Source organism: Glandiceps talaboti, chromosome 16 (genome assembly GCF_964340395.1).
Source record: "Glandiceps talaboti chromosome 16, keGlaTala1.1, whole genome shotgun sequence".
NCBI classification, from domain to species: Eukaryota; Metazoa; Hemichordata; class Enteropneusta; family Spengelidae; genus Glandiceps; species Glandiceps talaboti.
The window spans coordinates 6,385,182-6,407,313 of record NC_135564.1 but is presented as its reverse complement, the minus strand read 5'-3'; the positions used below and the strand labels follow the sequence as shown (position 1 = coordinate 6,407,313).

Sequence of the window (22,132 nt, the reverse complement as noted above, 5' to 3'; positions counted from 1 at the left end):
ATAACATAAATTTGTAACAGGGAAGCTGTTATTCGTAACTGTTTGTTTGGTTTCACTTTTCTCCATCTGTTAGTTCATCTTGGACCGATTTACAATTTGAGGAACGGTTTCAAGTTACCGCCAGTCCGATTCATTCCTATTCAATCAATCATCATCCATTGTGTATAATATCTAATTACAGTACTGGTGTTATGATTTACAACAGTTATTTCTTTAATACATATAGTTTCAACAAAATGTTGACACCTTAAGTAACAACTGCTGTCGGAGGAGCTTAGAAGGTGGAAATGACGTTGGGTAGCCTAAAAGTTGAGTTAATTTGGCAATAAAAACACTACACAACGTATATGGTCTCACACACGAAGCGGACAGCTATTGTCCAAAGACAAAGTACCGCTAAATATTAGTAACTGACACTCGTGCCTCTCTATTCCATCGTTACATAAATAGACATCTATATGACTCAAACCATCATAAAGTCTGGTTCTCTCTACCCTTTGACGTCATCAATACAAATTAAGTGAAAGGGATTAGAGGGCGCACTTCAAATGACGACTCTCAGAAATAATATGTCGACATATTGCGTTGAAGTATAATGACTTCATATAAAACTCTGCTGATATATAAACGGAAGTACGTTCAAATATATTTTCACATCCATTCTAATAAATACTCCGTTCTCCAGGATATTCTCGACTAACTTTGCAATATATCAAAAACAAATGACAAAACATTTTTTACCGTTGTAATTGGTTTTAAAGAGTTTTGTCCCATGACGTCACCAGAGAGGAAATGAAAATCCACTAGTTTGTTGACCTTGATCATATCAAATCATTCCTTGATTCAATTGTTAATTTATTGCTCTAAAGTCAGTTGACAACGCACTCTCTGTGGATCCTAAATCTAAAATGACATCGGATGAATACGTTACCAAGTCAGTGTGCCCACCATGACAGAAGTGACCGTGGGTGGCTCATTATTATTTTATATTTTAATCCTGGACTTTTCGGGATTACAAATTTTATATCCTTGTCGTGTCAGAAGTATCACGTGACATTTTTTTCCTAATCAGTTATTATTTGTAATATTCGATGATTTGAACGTGGAGTAATTCAAGGTTATAATTACATTAATACCGTATGTAAATATTAGTCCATTACCTCAATGCAAAACAAATTATAAAAGACAGTCTAATTTAGTTGATAGCCTACATACACACAATTCACCTCATTTGCCTAGTTAATGTTTGTGTATGAACATTACCAAATATTGGACGTTGCTAAATATTGTACTGTTGTGTAATTTAGTGTAGTGTACTGCTGTAGTGCAGAGACCGTTTCACATTCAAGTCAGACTTTATGTTGAATTCAACAGGACACATGATGAGCAATGCACAGTGCAGAGTTGTATTGCTGTATGTGTTAACCCAGAGACTTGTCTTGGTGCTACCCCAAGGAGCTCTCTACGCCCAGATCATTGTCTTGGTACTATTCTCAAGAAGTTCTCCACACCAAGACATTACTAAAGTCGCTGGGCTAGTTATATGTATACTCGTGTGTTACCATAGTTACAGTGGGATCATATACCCTATACATCCTTAGTCCTACAAACGCCAAATTACAATAAACCAATACCTGTAGGTTATCACATTTCAACGATCGGCTTGCCAGCTGAGTCCATCAAGATTTATTACAAAGCAGTCGGTACACATATTAGATATGTATTTAAACAAACACCGGTAGCCTATACTGGTTTCAAACAACCCCATGATCTGCAAGTATATTGGAGACATCAAGTTCTTTAGAATAATCCTTAGGAAATATTGTCCTTGTGTTTCTCTGTCAAGTTCATTCCTGTTATTGTTACTTGATTTTGATTATTTTCCATATATTCATACTGGCACGTGCCATGGGTTCACGGTGCGGCAGTGACAGTTTCTTTGCTTTTGTCTCTACCACCATTGTTCCTTTGTTTCAGATTACGGTCTGGTTAATTGTCTCAGTGGCCTGGGTGATTTAATGACCTGTCATTCACTTTAAACCCGTCAAATAGGGACATCTGGGATGTAAAATCTACCCGAGGTCACAAATAATGGCCTTGTTGTGCTGGCCAGACTCTTTTATCTGAAAAAAAAGAGACCAAATTGGCAGCTTTGAAACTCGATCCCTTTAGGACATTTTGTCGAGTTTAATTTTAAAAATAAGCTTACATTTTCCCATTATGTCAAAGGAAAAATATATTTACCAGGAAAACAAATGGCAAAGCTAATCAATTGACACAACTCAGTCACAAAGAAAAACTGAAACTATGATCACAACACTCACAAAACTTACAACATGTTTGATTGTAATAATTCTGTGCTGTAGTTTAGTTTACATCATGCTGATGTACCTCCATCGCACAGTTCTGATGGCGTTGTCCTTCCCCAGAAAAAAATACACTCATAGTGCATTTATAGTACGAAGCTACGGAAACGAAAACCCGTGCACCTTGAAATACCTATGACCCACGGGATTAAACTACGCTCCGTAGTATTGCTGTCATGTGAGGCGAGAACGAAATGACATTGCGGTTTTTCTTCCAATCTCCTCACGTTGTGACCTCTGACATCAATTTGCAGCTCCCTTTGTCATATTGTGAAAAGGAAAATAAAACGTAAAACGGCCATTGCGATGATTACTAGGCATCGCCTTCCCTCGAGAAAAAACGAACAAAATGATTCGGCGTTTAGATTTCTGAATTATGTTTGATATAACTGTGCGAGTTGGTGCAACACTCCATTCACAACGCAGTCGCCAATATTTACTTGTTAAAATATTCATTGACGGCGCACATGCTGGGTAGTTTCGCTTTGACAAATATAATGAAAAATTATTATGGTGGTGATGTCATAATTCTATTATCATGTAAATTATACGCACTGAATGGCGGGAGAAATGTCGATTTTAATCAATTTCAACATATATATATAGATTAACATGTCATTTGCATAATTGTTATATTCAAAACGCAGCGCCTTTACTCGCTTAGCCTGTATCACTCGTTTTCTGACAATGACGAACATGGCTGCAGTCCAGACTAGCGGTGGGGACAGCGTAAAAAATGGAGTTCCGAACCCACCGCAGACAATCCCTCTGAAGGATCATGATGCCATCAAGTTGTTTGTAGGCCAAATTCCCAGGAATTTGGAGGAAAAGGACTTGCGGCCACTGTTCGAAGAGTACGGACGTATCTACGAACTGACAGTTCTCAAGGACCGTTTCACCGGCATGCACAAGGGTATGTATGAAAACACGATGTTCTCAGCGATGACTTTTTATATTCATTCATCACTGGGTTGATATCTGAGTCACTCAAAATAATTTTCTAAATCTACAGAATTCGTGCTAATTCTCAGGATAAGCTGGTTTCTCTATGACCCATAGTAATTTAGGAATTGCCTTTTGTTTTCTCGTAGGCTGTGCCTTTTTGACGTACTGTGACAGAGACAGTGCCCTGCGTGCCCAAAGCGCGCTCCACGAACAGAAGACATTACCAGGGGTGCGTACATATAAAATATACTGATCTTGTATATTTTTCTCATCACATTTAGAAATTAATATACTATTTTTTGTCATAGTGTGACTCTGTGGGATATTTTTCATGGCTAATTTAATAATTCCATACACACAAAGCAAATCGATTTTTCACGAGAAACGTTCACTGACAGAGAGAAAAGAGAACTGTGTTCGTTCCGTATCCATGCCATGAAATATTTCGAAATCGTGTTTTTCTCTTTGTCATGTGTGTTTTCCTTGTGTAACTCCGATCAAACATTTGTTGAGATATTACTCGGGTCGCGTGCCGACTGATTTCTTTTGTTATCAAGGCTGATTACTCGTCTTTGTTTCAGCGGCCGAGTTGACAAAAACAAAGAGGTGTTAGAATTACTAGTGTTTACTATCGATTCAAATGCGTAACGTGGGCTATCGGAAGCTTCACTCATCCACGATGCAGTTAACGATGCTCGGTAGCGACTACGACGCGATTGTTATTAATTTCAGCATGTTTATTCGCTATAGTACACTACTATTAATTTTAATCGACAAACATTAAACGGGTTTAAACTCAGGATAATTCATATGGTGAGATGTCAGTTTTACCGAAGGTGTACCACCTGCCCGAAGGAACGTATATTGGCTAAATATTTTACTAGTAGTACAGATACACACGATTGGCTATTTCCGTGTTGTATATTTTAATCTGTGCACTTGGAAATATTCGGTTCATCATCATTTGGGGATTTTAAGATAACACATAATGGGTCAACAGCCAGACACTCCGTTGCTAAGGCAAATTCGATGATAAAAATGATAAACTGCTATGGGAGATGTAAAGCAGCTGGCCATTCAAGTACATCGCACACATAGCTATGATAAGATACACATTGGAAATATAAGGGAGTACGTTCCAATTAAATTTGGACAAGTTTCTTGTTTTGCATAACCTCGTATGTCAATTTGAATTCTTTCCACTGACTAAATGAAGAACTGAAATAAATGGAACGCTCTTCCTGTCTTAACACCATGAAAAAAATAATTTTCATACAGTTATGAAAAATAATTCAACAAATTAAACATTGCAATCAATATTCTAGTTTTATTATTGCTGTTTTTAGAAAAGAAATTAAATACCTATCATCACGTAAGACAAATTGAAAAAAAAACTGAAATGATTTTAATTTCTTGATTTGAAATATTTGTGCTATCTTTTGCCCTATTCCCTTATCAGTATGTTAAAGTGCATGGAATCCATTCCTATAGGGACTTGACCACTGACAAAGAACTAAGTCGGCTGTTTTTTTCTTACTAAATTGAGGCAATGCAAATAGATAAGACAACCCCAGCCCACCTTGTGATATGCACTTAATTTTTAAATGAGAACCAGGCTTAAGAGTGAAATGTGTGGCTGGGTGCGTCTGATCATGGGCTATCCATCAATCTGCCAGGCAGTGTACATGACAACCGACACACTCTGGTTGATCGTAACCTAAATTGACACCATCCACAAAGTAAATCTGTGCATTTCACACGTGTCTCCTGCATCCATGCTTGTTTTCTGTTTTTTTAAAAAAAATTAGACATTATGCATTGAGTGAAATGTTGACTATATAAGTATGGTAATTACTGTTTTATACAGAATAAAATGTCAGTGTGATGCATTTTGAATACATTTATGTTACAATCTAGCAAAATAAATTAATATTGTGACTGTCTTTTTAACATATTTTGTCGTTAATTGGTATCACCATGGCTGTTAATGAACCCCCCCAATGTTATAAATTTCTAGATTCAAAATGTGCCAAGTCGCGCTAGTTGTGACCTAGGTTATTAGTTCCACGTTATTATATCTCCCATACTAGCATAGACTTACTGATCTTATTACATATTCAATTTTCTTGTATTTTGCATTTTAAATTAACTTCGTTATCAGTGCATGTTGGTGTGCTTCTCCGTAGAGAACCAGGATAGTGACACGGTTGGCTTTCTGACCAGAACTCCCCATTGAGATTTACTCATTTTGAGTCCAAGCCGAAAATATCAAGACAACATAGTCTGTGCAATCCAGATGAATAATTTTTAATATTTTACACCACCTCGGAGCACTTTCCATTTTTATCTCTGCTGCAGGGGAAATATTTTTTCTTCTTCAAAAAGTAACAAAGATTGACAAGATTGTGTTGCAGTCGCTGTTGCTAGAGTCAGGTCGAGTTTTTTGATATAATTTAAAATGTATTTATAATGAGTAATTAGTATTCGTAACATTACAGACATGAAATGTATATATATATATGGAAGCTAATAAGTGTAAGCAGTACGCCAGACAGGTACATTTACTGGATCAAAATTTATCTAGTCTTTGCTTGTCTCATGTTAATTGAGAATATGAAATTAAATATGTACTAATGAAAGCGAACAAGGTAGGTGAAATGAATACTCAGAAAATGAGGTGAATAATTTACATGCTGTAGTTTTTTTAAATACAGTATTATCACATTCATTGTATGACTCATACATTTGTGAAGTCAAATCATTTCAACTCATATCGTACCCCTATTGACAGGGCTCACAAATTTAATATCTAGCGTCGTATTCACACAAATTTGAATATTTAGGATTTTTTGTACTTTTTAGACGAAAAAAAAGAAGCTTTCTCAGTAATAACGTTGGGTGCTTAATTTGAGCAGGAAATATATTTCTCACTGTATGTGATAAAAAAATAGATTAATTTTAAGATGAAATAGTAAAAGATGGTGATATAAATTTACCAAGAAATTTTATGTTTTCTTCTTATTAATCTCAATAATTGACTAGACTATTTTTAGGGGACATTTTGTCTAGTGTTAGTAAGAGTTATACTATACAATAGTTGTAAATGAATTGTAGAACTTTCACATGTCATTGTTAGTATATCACAGTTTGAAATATTTTGATGTCAAAGATTCTTTTCGGGGGTGGGTGGGGTGGGAGGTTGGGAGGATGACATGAAGGAGGGGAAGAGGCTAGGGTGGAATAATGTAGGATTGACTTTAGGTGATACCAATTGGAAGTAGTAAGCCAAATATGGTATAATGTAATGTAATGGAATGGTGTTCATGAGTAACTATGAGTAGCACATGGCAGGCACACGTACCGTCAGACGTCCACTCAGGAATATATGCTTCAATTCCAGAGATGGCTATCACTTATAATATTACCCAAATTGACAATTGACTATCGTCCTGTCAATTTCCTTTTGTCTTCTTACCATTTCAATTTGTGAATTAAAAAGTGTCTAAAGGTAATTACGACTTATTTTTGTTACAATATGCAAATTATGTAAATTGTCCTCTCAGTAGACTTAAATGGATATATTTTCTCAAATTAAAAAAAAAAAAAATTCTGGTAATTTTAGACCTGACAGCGACAAAGCAGAGAACAATATGATTATGTTGCTACGGTAATGGATATTGTAGTCATGACGTTTACTTGCTCTGACACTTTCGTAATGAAGCTAAAACCGAGAGACATCCCATGGAGGTTGTTTTCTGAGCTTTTATTCAAATTGGTTATGCAGCTTTTTGCCTGAAGCTCATAATATAATCTGTATGTTTATAGAGTAGTGAACCCTTCTCAAAGCAAAGTTACTCACTTGCTAGTTGATAGAGTAGTACTGTGCAATATCTGTAGCTATGAAATTTGTGACTAGCGTTAGACACGCGTAGTAATTAGACGGTGTGTTTGGAATGCCAATGAGAAAGTAGTGTGTTCATTTCACTTCTAATCAATACGAGTTCCTTTTCTGTTATTACCTCACACAGGTTTATGATGACAAACATGATTCAACTGTTCTATTGATTCTAGGGATATTCATCCTGATATTTTCCCATCAGACTGTCTGTTCACAAAGTACATATTCTCACAGTCAATGTCATTTCAAAATAAAACTCGTGCAAGTCTTAAGTTTCCACAATTTGTACCTTCTTAATGTATTTTCGAAGGCTTTTCAAATTTTCACAATTTGCTATTTTGGGTACAAATTTTTCTTCTCCTAGAGTATTATGCATTTGTATAAACCAATATCCAGTAAATATTCCATTCTTGTTCACTGGGTATATTTTTAAAAATAAAAACTTTCATAATGGTTAATTTTTAACAGTAAATTTTCATAATTTACTATTTGGAGACAAAATTGTGGTCCCTTCAGAGCATTGTGTGTACAAATACGCCTAAATTCAGCAGACTTTGAGATTATAAAATACTTCATACTCGGATATTTGGTGTATGCTGAAGTAAAAACTTTATGAAAAATGAACATTATTTTGAAAAATTTAGTAGAAAATATGAAAAATGTACTGATATTTGAAAATCCTTTGTATGCAGTAAGAATATTGATGAATTTATTCAATGAGTTACTTCCTATACATTCATTGTAGATAGTCATTTTACATATCATAGCATGCTATTGTATTCAGATCTAATGTGAATTATCAGAGACAGTGATACCGTCTATAAAGAGCATACAAAATGGAACAGATATAGAAAAACTGAATACGAATGCGACAGAGTAGACCTTGAAATTTGGTTTTATTTGTTGAAGGACGGCCTTACATTAGACATAACACAGTAATTTCTAATTTAGACTCATGTGCATTCAGTTTCAAAACCCCGTCCATCACTGATAAAAAGGGTACCGAGCATTTAGCTATTTAGCTGTTTCCTAAAAAATGTGACTAAATGTGTTCATCGTCAACAGCGAGTAGTTAAGTGTGACTGTTGTCTGTTCATAAAATGACTACTTTTTGATATTTTTGTAATTTTTTTATAGTATTATTTGTGAGATCATAAAGACATTTGTTAATTTTTCCGTGTTCACTGAGTCATGGTAATTCATCGTATAACTGCCTGACTCACAATTGGCAAGTATTTAATCGTCTGTTGTAACTTTATAAATTGAATTTCACTCGTCAGGAGATTTAGTCAACCAAGTTCATCAGTCACAGTTACAGTTTGGTGAATATCCACCTCAGACAAAAACGATGTTTGTCATGACGAGAACAAAAAACATTTGCAATATAACCCATACACAAAGGATGGCACTAGCCTCATAGGTATTACCTCATTAATAATAATGATAAGTTTTTGTTATTCAGATTTTTACAACTCACCGTCAATAATTTACAATATCAGTCTTAAACTATCATTGGCATGATGCCATTCCTTGTTTAACCCATCCCGCTTAACACCATCAATCAGCAGATCTATGTCATACCTCTAAATATATAAACATATTTGATCACAAGTAAAAAAAAAATAATGTATCAAAAACTTCCTTTTGTTAAATGTACATGCTACCAGCTGTGTGACTGGAGATTCATCAAACTTGATTACTGTTATTAATATGAAATTGTGAAGCTTTGGAAGTCGACATAAGATGGAATTTTTACTGACTGAATTATCAAGTCATTTACGTATCCACCAGGGAGTCATACATTTTACATTGACATTTGACCAATTAACTTTGTCAGGTCTTCAAAACATTGCTCTGACAATATGGAAATGCAAAAATTTACATTCAAACACATGGCTTGACTTTACAATGTTAGTTTTCTATGCTTCACTGCCATAGTTTTATCTAAATTTGTATTTGTTCCCTCCTCCTTCACTCCCCTCCTTCACTCCCCTCCTACCCCTGTATGTCCTGGTAAAAGGGTTTATAGGTCTTTAAATGTTATGGAACCCTCCCCACCTTCTAATAGAATCTATGTCTGGTATACTCACTATTTAACAGCTCCCCACCCCTTATGCCTGGTGGTATATTCACTATTTAACCCCTCCCCACCTCCTATGCCTGGTATATTCACTACTGACCCCCTCCCTAATCCTATACCTAGTATAACAGTAACAATTCTCTCACAGCTTTCCATTCCCCACTACCATTATACTAGTATTTTCATAATTTACATAATTGTCAACCATATTTTGATATTATTAATGAATTTGATCAACTATTTATGAAAACCATAAATTTTCCTGTCAAACTAAATCCTCCTAAATTGTCACCTCAATGTTTCTGTTCCATACTAGATACATATTTACAGCAATTTGTCAGTCAATTAAATCAAATAATATCAACAAAAGTCTACAAAATATTTCCAGTAGCATAGTATGTGTGAAAGTTCTATTTAGTTCAGTAGCATAGTATGTGTGAAAGTTCTATCTAGTTCAGTACCATATTATGTGTGAAAGTTCTATCTAGTTCAGTAGCATAGTATGTGTGAAAGTTCTATCTAGTTCAGTAGCACAGAATGTGTGAAAGTTCTATCTAGTTCAGTAGCATAGAATGTGTGAAAGTTCTATGTAGTTCAGTAGCTTAGTGTGTGTGAAAGTTCTATCGAGTTCAGTAGCTTAGAATGTGTGAAAGTTCTATCTAGTTCAGTAGCATAGTATGTGTGAAAGTTCTATCTCGTTCAGTAGCTTAGTATGTGTGAAAGCTCTAGCTTACTTACCTTTGATGTCTTGCACCTAATAATTAAACCATGGCGATTTCTTTTTCTAAACAGAATGTTACTTTCTGAATGTATTTTTCAACTGAAGTCATAATTTGGTCTGTTGTGCAATTAATGTTAGTCAGTTAACAGATAACTGAAAACATTATTTAGCATGTAAGAATGAAAGTGGATTGAGAAATATAATTTCATGCATTTGATGTCATCAAATTGTGGAAGGAATTCTGATGATGTCATCAAAATGGTGGTTTATCAACCATCATCGATAATCTCCATCACAATTTGATGACATCATCAGATTATGTTGCAGTGAGTGTAAAGTATAGTAAAGTACCAAGTCATTGGTGTGTACATTGATAATAAATAATTGTTATTCTGTTGTTTTTTTTACTACATTGTTGTTTATTTTCCCCATAATACCTCTATTTATGCAATCAAATAGTTTGGTGTAATCTATATCTTTATAGCATGAGTCATGTCATTTGACATCTTTGAGGTAAGAGGTGTAAATGAGTTTTTTTCCCCTGTCATTTCTGTATCACAAAGATACGAAGGAATAAAGATTCGGTATCAGAGTTGAGTTTGATGCGAAGCCATGCATTAAGAGAAGCTGTCAAATCTACAGCTATTCAGTAGTTGCCATGTTGTTGGAAACTGTCAGTTCTGAGACCAGTCATTACACATGCGATTAAATGGCTTTTTACTGAGGCTGTGGCATACAGCTTATCAGATGAAAGTCACAAGGTCTTGCTAGCCCCATTTAGTCAGCCCCCTAATGGCTTGTCATGGCTGCATTTATTGCACAGACACCAACTTGTCTGCATTGACCTTGATTTCAGGCCCAGAAAAAAAGACAGTTATAACCAGATATTGTAAAAGGGTTAGTTCCCTGTTGAAATCTGTCACTGTCATGCACTTGTTATTATCATTTAAATTCCTCTTTCTAATACTACAGTACACAAACTATTATTTACTGAAATAACAACAAATGTTTTTTTTTGAAAGTTTAAACCCTTTGTTTTGGTCAAAAGTTAATTTGAAATATAAATACCGAAATAATCCCATTTTGTTAATCCCTGCTAGGTCTAAACATTGGAAAATTGGTGTAATCAAATTGAGATGCAAATTGAACTGCTTGACAGCTTGAAACTTTTCAGTTAGTGACTTATGGAAATAAAATGATGAAGATACTGTAGTTGAATAATACCAAATGATTAACACGTTTTATTTAAGATGTCCGCACATCCCCAGTCTTATTTCCTTTTACTTATACCATTATCAAAGTCTCCTATCTTTTACTTTCCCTGTCTAGTCATCATTAATCAGAATGCACTGGTACCATTTTACTTAACTCAATCTTTGTCATTGCTACATGTAATATTCACTTAGCCTTATGTTCTGTTTTGTTCTCATCTTGTCTTGTCTCTTTTCTTCTCTTCTCGTCTCTTCACTTTTCTTCTCTATTCTTCTCCACTCTTCTCTTCTTGTCTTGTCTTGTCTTGTCTTGTCTCGTCTCGTCTCGTCTCGTCTCGTCTCGTCTCGTCTCGTCTCGTCTCGTCTCGTCTCGTCTCGTCTCGTCTCGTCTCGTCTCGTCTCGTCTCCTCTCCTCTCCTCTCCTCTCCTCTCCTCTCCTCTCCTCTCTTCTCTTCTCTTCTCTTCTCTTCTCTTCTCTTCTCTTCTCCTCTCCTCTCCTCTCCTCTCCTCTCCTCTCTTCTCTTCTCTTCTCTTCTCTTCTCTTCTCTTCTCTTCTCTTCTCTTCTCTTCTCTTCTCTTCTCTTCTCTTCTCTTTCCATCTTGTCTCTTCTTGTCTCATCATGTCTTTTTTCTTGTCTTCTCTAATCAGTTCATCTCTTCTCTGCTCTGCTGCCCCTCCTTTCCTCTCTCCTCTATTTTATCTTCGTGATCTAATTACTTAATAGTAACATTCATATAAGTCATTTTTCTTCTTCTTCCGTTCCTTTCAAATCTCTGTATACATTGTCTTATCTCGTACGTACTTCTGTTCATTTATCATGATTTCAGTGTTATAAACAAACATTCTATCAATCCCAGAGACGTCTTGTGCAATGAAATTATTGCCACCTTACGTCATGAGCAAATATTAACAGATTCTTTGCGAGACTAAAAAGTCGTCATCACCCTACATTTGTGGATCTAAGATATTGAAACTTTTGCTTAACAGATAAAATATCAATTCTTTTACTAAGACGTGCTGAGAACTGTCAACACAGAATTTCTGAAGTGTAGTTTCTCTTTCATGAATCTGTCGTCGTCCATAGATTAGATATTGATTAATACATGTACTTTCCATTGAAAACATATCACAACCCAGGACAATTACTTTGTAAATTATGGATTTACATACAGCCACCTGTACAGGTGTATAAACCAGATACTTCATTTTAATCCATGTCTAAGATTTACCACACAGCATTTCTTACAAAAATTCAACGTAATTTTTGCATAGAAAGTGACACGTGAATATTTTATGCAGAAATTTGACATTTTTTTGCACAGTATACATTAACCATACAATGTTTCTTTACAAATTCAAACATTTTTTGATAAAGAGAATGTCCAACATTTCAACATAAATTCAAATATTTTTTGATAAAGTGAATGTCCAACATTTTAACATAAATTCAAATATTTTTTGATAAAGTGAATGTCCAGCATTTTAAAATAAATTCAACATTTTTTGATACATGTAAAGTGAATGTCCAACATTTCTACATAAATTCAACATTTTTTGAATGTCCAGCATTTTTCAACAAATTCAAACATTTTTTGATAACGTGAATGTCCAACATTTTAACATAAATTCAACATTTTTTGATAAAGTGAATGTCCAGCATTTTTCGACAAATTCAAACATTTTTTGATAACGTGAATGTCCAGCATTTTAAAATAAAATCAACATTTTTTGATAAAGTGAATGTCCAACATTTTAACATAAATTCAAGTTTTTTGCACAGGATTTGTTTATTTGACACCATTTCTGCGTGAAATAATCAATATATTTTTTTCAAAGTATCCAAAATTGAGAACATATTTCATTTCATCACACCTGTATGAAAATTACAGCATCACAATTAATATTTCATCATTTACAGAAAGATGAATATAAGAGTTGATATTGCCTTTGTATACCAAAACTAGGCAATTTCTTGGACTTCAAATTAAATATTGATTCAATAATCACCTTTCTTCAACCATTTGCCATCTTGTTGAATTTCTTTGTTGTACACCTGTATGAAATAAGTCTAATTCTACGACAGTGTATATGTCACCAGGCTTTACATCATTGCTGCCAGATCAAACCACTTTCACAAGACTTCCTGTCTGTTGCCATGGTAACATAATTATGTTGACATTGTGAAGAGACACCATAGCTTGAAGTGAATTAGGTATTGTTAACAAATGTCAATAGCCAGTGATGAATCGATGAATAAAATTTGCTGAATTTCCACGCTCAACACACACCATGGCATAAAATCCTACGATGCTTTTTCATTTTTTTTCCAAATCTATAATGTTTTATTGTTGTTTTCAGACCAATTCTGACATCATACATGTATTGTTGTTAGGATAATGCTCACTGTGGGTGTCGGAAGGAGAAAATAGTCACAAAATAAGTGAAAAAGTCAGATTTTGACAAACTATAATGATGACAGGTGGCTTTGTTGTGACAGTTAGCATTGTCAACATTGTCATATGCTCAAGCTAAGTATGTAACATAAACCATGTTGGACCCATAATGTACGACACTTAACAAAATGAATATTTTATCTGCTAAGTTACAGTATTGTGTGTAAATAACTAAACATAACTGAGTTACTATACTCTGTGTAAATAAGTAAAGATAACTTAGTAACCATATTCTGTGTAAATAACTAAAGATAACCTACATGTAGTTTACACAGCTCCTGGAATAAAATTGTATAGCTAAGGTATAGCTGAGTTTATAGCACAGAGTATAAACTTATAGCCATGGGAATTAACATTTGTATTTTATACTATAGATTATTTGTTATTTAACTGCCAACAACAAATATTTTCTCCCCTCGTAACACTTTAAATTATATTTACTTGGTCATATTTTAAATACATATCCCCTCCCCTAAAAAAAAAAACATCCCTAAACCTGAAGAAGACAAATTTGAGGATGAAAAGTGCTATTAAAATGTTATGCAGTGATTCAATGCAGTTGGAAAACTTGCATCATGCCTCCAGATATTGATCAACATTTTTCCATCAAGTTAGGATGTGTTCTGAATTTAAGGAAGACAGGACAAAAAGATAACTCAATCATGTGATCAGAAATAAAAAAAACTTTTAATCCATTGATGAGATCTGAAATCAACTCCCAAATGGACGGTTTAGATGAAATAGTGAAAGGTTCTTGCACCATCCAGGGTTAATGCTGTAATCATAGCAATATTGGCTACAGAGATGAGATCTGACTCAAGTCAATAAAAGCAATGTGAAAGTGACAGGAATAGAATTCCCTGGATAATATTTGAATAGACAGTTAGTAAAATTGCCGAGTTTCTTGTCAGCTGGTCAAAGGTCAGGATTGGTGTCAAAGGTCACAGCTATGTGAAGGAAAAGATGAAATTAAAAGATAGGCGTTTTAGTGAAGTTAAAAAAATTGATTTTCTTGTCAGAAGAGTTAATTGAGGTGAGATTTAGTGTTAGCCTTCATATCTAGATGTTTACATTGAGAGATTACTATTATTCTATGTTTGTAAAATAGAATGTAGTGCTGAAAAAATTGTAGTTTGAAACAAATTACTTGGGAAACTCCAAACAAGGATTTTGACATGCAACCATAAATGGGGCGAGTCCCAGTAAATCGAAGATCAGAAATGTCACACACAGTATCTGATCAAAAACTGTAAAATTAAATACGAAATTATTACCTATAACCGTGTATAACTCAAATACATTTTCAAAATGAAACATGCATAAACCAGTTTTCTGGTGTTAATTCCTTGATTTTATAATTACTGGAGGAGTGAATGTTAGTTGGTTCTTGTGGGTCACAGGTCATACAACTATATTCTCCATTTCTTGTGATACAGTTAGAAATGTTTTTGAGAGCAAGAGAGTATTTGAAATATTATCCTTATTCCCACCCACACATTGTGAAAAATTGATAAGCCAAGCTGTTTATGTCCTTTGGAGTAATGCAAATTTGTAATGTCATGTTGGCACTGTGGTAGTTCGGATGAATGATATATTTAGTCAAGCTCTGGAAACCAGGATTTCATTAACTTAATAGTGAACCTTTAGTAGAAGAAAGTCTCGTGAATTTATTTTGTATGTAAGATATGAAGAGTGTGTGTTTTAAAATGACATAGGTAGAGAAAGAGAATATACTATAATGTTGTTTGGTGCATGGTTGATCTCGGGTTGTACTCCTTAGAGTAATAAAAAAAACACACAACAGAAGCCGAATCAGAATTGTAAAGAGTGTCTGTGTTTGTCTCTGCGACCTTAGTTTAAATGTCTGTATGGTGTACATGCCTTTTCAAGAATGGTATTATTTTGAAAACAGTAAGTAGGACATGACAGTACAAATTATGATGTGATAAAAGAACTTTTACTTTTTTATTTATGGTAAAATGCAATTAGGATATACCTTCATCTACTTTGAAAAGTTAAGTAATTAGAATGATGTGAGGTGAATAAAGAAATAGTATTTTGTTACACAAATAGTAGCAATTAACAGGCATACTAAACAATTATTGTGTTGTCTAAGTTAGTTACTGTCCCTATAGTTAGTAATTAACAGACAGACTATGCAATTATTTTAACGTCTACTTTCAGGTTAGAGTTAATGTCACTATTAGTTAGTGTTAAACATTCAATACATAAACAATGTAGAGATATTGAAAGAAACATAAAAATAATATCATTCCTGTCCACCACTCAGATTATTTTCTCAAAGTGGCCAAGTATTTATTACAACAGATATCATCAAAAGAGTTGCTATTGGTTACCGTTGCCTAGTGATAACTTTCTTCCTATTATTCGAAAAGCTAGAAATGAAATAATTTAGAAAATGAAACCAGTGTGTTGTTGTTCAGCTCTGTTGTGTGTCATGTGGTCGGACTGATTTTACATATATTTAATGTCAGTGGGCAAGGTAGAATTTCCAACTAATTGACTAGCTTGATAACAGGCCATTCTTTTTGTTGTCTTCACCCCACTGGAGTAGTCAAATGCAGTGATTTTCATTTTAAGGTGTGATTTTAGTTATTGGAAACCATTCATGGTAGATCACACTCGCATTTCATCTTTTTATTGTCCAAACATAGGTCAGGCAAACACATACACCTAAAAGAAGATTTGTGGAAAAAATGATAATCAAGATTTCTTTTGGAGAATATTTTTGCAGTATCACTTACAGTCAGAGAATGGCTAGTATGGTTGTAAAAAAGTGTAAGATTTGTAGTAGCAATAAAAATGCCTAGTTAAAATGTTCAAATTTTTTATGGAAATCCACAAATAAAAACTGCATTATGTATTAATGTGTAATAAAAATCACAGTGTGTAATAGTGGTATAGGCACCTGTATCTATTTCATAAGTCAAAATATGTATTCTATTGATGTCTTTAAATATACTTTGATTGTTGTCTTTATTTACTCTAATATAATTTCTATTGATTTTTACCGAGTATGTTTTCAAACTTTGCATGATAAATTTATAAAAACCTACTTATCAATAAGTTATTGCAACTGAAGATAATAAAAAAAAAGTGCTGTAATGGTATTGTCAATTTTTTTAATATTTGAAGGTCATTTGAGTTGCTGTACTACTAGGTTATATTGCCAGACAGATAAGTACACAGACACATACAGATCAATATATAGATAGGCAGATAGATCCACACTGTGACAGATAGACACAGAAAGGGAGACAGACAAACAGACAGGACAGACACAGAGACAGACTGACAGATGGAGAGGCAGAGAAACAGACTGACAGATGGAGAGGCGGGCAGGTATAGATCAACACACACATATACACATTAGATATGCAGATTCACAGACAGACAGACAGACAGACAGAGCCGGAGACAGACAGGTTGATATAGCCCAACACAGACATATAATTATAGGCAGACAGGTAGACAAAGAGCTATATAGATAGGTAGAAAGACATGTAAACATACACACAGGGATTGTGGCTGTTTTCTGTACTGGAGATACAAACATTGGTAGACAGGTAACTTACAGTCTTGGTCAAATGTAGAACAGTTACCTGCAAGTGGTTGCCATGATATATTAAAATCAGGTTATGCTAGGGAGTCTTACTCTATTTCTATCCACAACTCAACCGTAACATTAACTCCCTAGCATGTATAAATTGAAGAGTCAGTCAACTGTTGTACGTACAGTATAGTATAGTACACTCACTGCATTTGTTGTACAATAGCTACATGTAGCTGGTAGATTTTGTCTCTAATCAATACAGTGTCCGTTCTATTGATCTTTAGTGTGTACCCATTTGAACTGAAGCAGTGAAGTCCATTAAATAATTACAAATAGCATGTGATTTCAGATATGAAACATTGCCAAACAAAGAACTGTACATAGTACATATGAATGTCATTGTAAGTGCAGCTAGCTCCTTAGATGTAAAATCTACTCAACTATTGGAACAGCTTTCTATCCCACAACAGCAGTGGAATATAAACTAAATGAAAATTTGTACAGTGGAGATTTATATTCAGCAAGCTTTCTGAAGAGCTTTCACAAATGAAAAAGGTATTAGAAATATGTGGCAATAAAAAAAAATCTGTGAAAATAAAGTAAGTAAGAAAAATCAGTAAACACTTAGATAAAGAAAATACAAGATATAGTTTATACGATTTTCTTAAAATTCACATTTCTGTGAAAAATGTAGATTTCTGTTTTGAAGTTAGATGAAATGTTTGGTGAGATGATGAAATCAGTTTGATAGTGACATCCCTACAGGGTATACAGAATAACCATGCAGAACTTACACTGTCGTCAAGTTTAATTGAATAAATAAAATTCAATTTAATTATCTACTGGCATGCTACTACTATTACTTGCATATATACATGTAACAAATTTCACACATAAAATTCAACCATAAAGTGAAACAGTAAAAAAATACTTTCTCATAAGATATTGGATTATAAAGTCTGAGCCATTTTGGTTTATATTTTTATAACTTTGTACTTGCATTTTATTGTAATGTGATAAAAACATACATAAAGAAAATATGAATATTAGGATTGTTTAAACCCAGTTATGTGAGATATTGTCCCTTCATAGATATTAGTTAGTTATGTGAGATATCATATTGTACATGGCTATGGTGTTTATCGAGTTGGGATTCGAGTGGAATTGGCCTATGAGGTGTCAGACTGAGTAGTGGGACAAGATCCTAACGGTGGGGGATGGTCAGCAGAATTGGCTTTTGGGACTGGTTGGTAGGACAGGCTAATGGGATAGGTTGGTGAGATAGGTTGGTGAGATAGGGATGTCGTGATACATTAAATGGGAAGAACCTTAGTAATAAGGCCAATGGCACGAATCATTGTGATAAGGCCGATGGGACAAGTTGGACTAAATTGCAAACCTATTGAATTCAATGCCATAACTCATCACCCAATTACAAAGTTTGTCACTAGGGTATATTACTTGATATACATGCTATGACCTTGTACTAGTTAACTAGATTTCATCAATGAATGTTGGCAGCATAAGCTTAATAACATTAACAAGTCAATGTTTGGGACATGAATATCATGTCAACTACATGGTCATCCATCCCAACCAATGTTGATATCATGTGAAACGCTAAGTTTGAAAACACTGATTTTACTCTCAAAAACTTGAACCGTCATGAATGTGAAATAATGAACAAATTTGACTTGTTTCTAGCACAGCTTATAATTTTCTTGAAGTCTATGGTTACCAGTAGAATTGTAAGTGGTGTGTGTGTGTGTGTGTGTGTGTGTGTGTGTGTGTGTGTGTGTGTGTGTGTGTGTGTGCGTGCATACAGGTATATCCATGCTTGTGCTTCAGCATGTGCATACTGTATACATCTCTATAATTGTAAAGGTGCGTGTTTGTTTCCGTGTGTGTGTGTGCATGACTCTCTTCACCAATGGTGATGAATACACGTCATGAAAATTTGAAGTCTATGAAATGTACAGAAAATACTAGTATTACGAGTAATTGAAAATGACATTGTATTTAGTGTACGCAGTACAACTTTGAAATAACACTTTGAATGTCTGCATTTATACATGATATGAATAAATAACAATGTACATTTTATACTATCTCTGATTCTGATATTTTGTGGTTTGGAAAGTGTCACAAGTCTGGGGCAAATGTCAATTCAGATTGATCACGGTCTTATCAGATGAAGGTAGTTTCACCAATGTTTGTATGTTTTAACACTGTGGAGCTTCATACAATGGTTATTTGCAGTGAGGGTAATTTTTGTACACAGTAATGGTCTTCTTTTGATAGTAATGTAATAGTAGTGAAAATAGAATTGAATACGAAATGGAGATGGACACGTTGATTAGCCTCAAGTTATACAGAAAAACCTTCACAAGAGCCTTGTAACATTTCTTGCTTTTCAAATATTGTATACTTCAAAGAAACCATGTCTCCAAGGTAGATTTGTAGACAAAAATATGAACTCGTCTCGTAGATACACTAGTATTCAGTTACAATCCCAAAGGTTTTCACTGATAATGATTATTTGCTTCCCCAAAGATAGAACAGACCAAAATAGGTTTATCAGTCTGAAAAGTAGATGAAATCAAACATCTTGGGATGCAGTGACGTAGACCAAGAATTGCACCAACATCCAATCTCGTTTAATTGCTTTGCTTATCTCTCTTGGGGAAGACAGATAGAGGGAGTGAAAAAAGTGAAATATTGTAATTTGTATAGATAAAATGTGCACATTTATCATGCTGAATATCAAAGTAATTGAAACTATGATTATGATTGGCTAGTTCAGTGAACAACCTAATACAAATGTAAGATCAGTTTCTGTTGGCTAGAGGGCTTGTTTCTGATGTAACTCACACTTTTTGACCTACTTGATGAAAAAGACACATTTTGAAGGTCTTTTTTTGTATGTAACAATGATTGTGGTTGGCCAAAGAGAGAGAAACTTAAGAAACAATTTGAGATTGGTTGACAAAAGAATGACACTGGTTGGTGTGAAGCAACAGTGACTGAGATTGTTTGAAAGGATGATATTGATTGGCTTAAGGAAATTAAAGGTCATTGGTTGACAAAAGAATGGTGCTGATTGGCCAGAGGGAAATTTTGGAGGAGCAGAGGTTGGTTGACAAATTGATGTTGGTCTTGGTGTGGATAATTAGAGATTTGTTCTTATGGCTAATGTGGTCATTGTAATGATGATCTAAATTTGTTCTCGGTTTTCTCGCTCAAAAATGAAATCTCCATTTAGACTAGTTTGTAGGTGAGACTGAAGCTGTACTTGGTATGAAGACAAGAAATGTTTAATGTTGGCCATACACAGATTGAAGCTGGTCAAATTGATCAGACCTGTATCCTTGAGATATATCCAATATGGTTGCTATGGAAAATGTTTCAGACTGCGTGCATGTGGCTAACACTTTTCGCTTGTCACGCAGGGTTAATAAAGCCTGGATAGTGTAGCTATCAGGCTATGAGAGACTAGTTCTTATAGGTGGGTTGATTTGTAAATATGTGTAGATGAGATACATACACTGATTGGCTGGAGACTGACTTGCACACTGTTGGCTAATGTATGTGAGAGTAGAGGTCATATGAGTTCCGTTAACACTCCTGTTATTACAAGGCCAAAATAAAATATTGATCGTTGTTCTTCAAATATTTATTTGCATGCGTCATTTATTTTTCGATTGCTGTCTCTCGGATGAAAATTGAGGTAATGCCAGTTGACCCATGTCCTTGATAGTTAAAGACTCACATTGATACGTTTTTTTTTTTTTACAGATTTCATGTTTTTCGTCAGTGATTTTACAGTACAGTTTTTCTGCAATATATTACAAACTTTTCTTGCAAATTTTATAGAATTTCTACAGTAACGGTTTATCTTTCCCGCAAATTTTATAGAATTTCTACAGTAACGGTTTATCTTTCCCGCAAATTTTATAGAATTTCTTCACTCATTTTACACTTACAGTACAGATTTTTCCTGCAATTTACCAAACTTTGTCTGCATATTTTATAGTATTTTTTGATTTTGTAATTTTTAGTAGATTAGCAATTTCTGTAAAAGTGTCGTCACCCGTCATGATAATTTCTCTAAATTTGATAACATTTTCATCTTTTTTACGAAAGAAGTGATGACATTGAAGTTGTTGCAATATTAGCTATGATATTGTAATGATGAAAGAATATTTCAATTAAAAAAGGCAGGAAACATAAAGGTCGAATTAAAAAAATGTCATTTTATACAATAGAGGGTTTACATTTATGTATAACTGCATCAGAATATGACTTGAAATACAGAAAAATACAAAATTATGGCAAAATATTTTGATTTTTCTTTTGAATCTGTAATGACATAATCGAAGTGTTCCATTGTTGTGAATACATAACTGTAAATTCATGCAGTAATTGCATGTAGATCATCAAACCATTAACTGCATCCATAAGATTGCAATAAAGCAAGTCTAGAAGAATTAAAAACATTAATTGTGTTTTTCAGTCAACTTCTGTTATGGTTGTAGGAACCTAGGAAGCCATTAAAGTCCGACAGGTTATTGTGTAATAATGATTATGCCAAACAGGTGGTCTTAAACTCACAGTCATTAATGCATTTAAAGTAAGATGGAGAGGAAAGAAAAGACATTTCACTCAGAGAATACTACTTTATTTTAAAGAGATGCTTCCTTCAATACCATTGACTGAGTTGCTGGAATGTGTGGTTTTCTGTCAGGGAGGTCAAATGCACACAAAACTTACAGGACACATGGGTACATTAGTTGTTTTCATCAAGGTTATCTCAAGTAAAGTCCCATATCCATCTACTGCTGTTCATGTGCCACTTGCAACTGAAAAGTTTGTCCCATGTAAGT

At 34.2% G+C, this 22,132-nt stretch overlaps 1 protein-coding gene across 1 annotated transcript in view; it reads left to right on the top strand.

Moving 5' to 3' along the window:
- The first annotated feature begins 3,053 nt into the window (after nucleotides 1-3,053).
- The window catches only part of LOC144447371 (CUGBP Elav-like family member 3-A), a 120,618-nt gene continuing 101,539 nt past the window's right edge, over nucleotides 3,054-22,132 (top strand). The window contains exons 1-2 of the mRNA XM_078137356.1: nucleotides 3,054-3,279; nucleotides 3,458-3,540. Coding sequence (XP_077993482.1) covers nucleotides 3,054-3,279; nucleotides 3,458-3,540 — 309 coding nt within the window. The remainder of the gene's footprint in view (nucleotides 3,280-3,457; nucleotides 3,541-22,132) is intronic.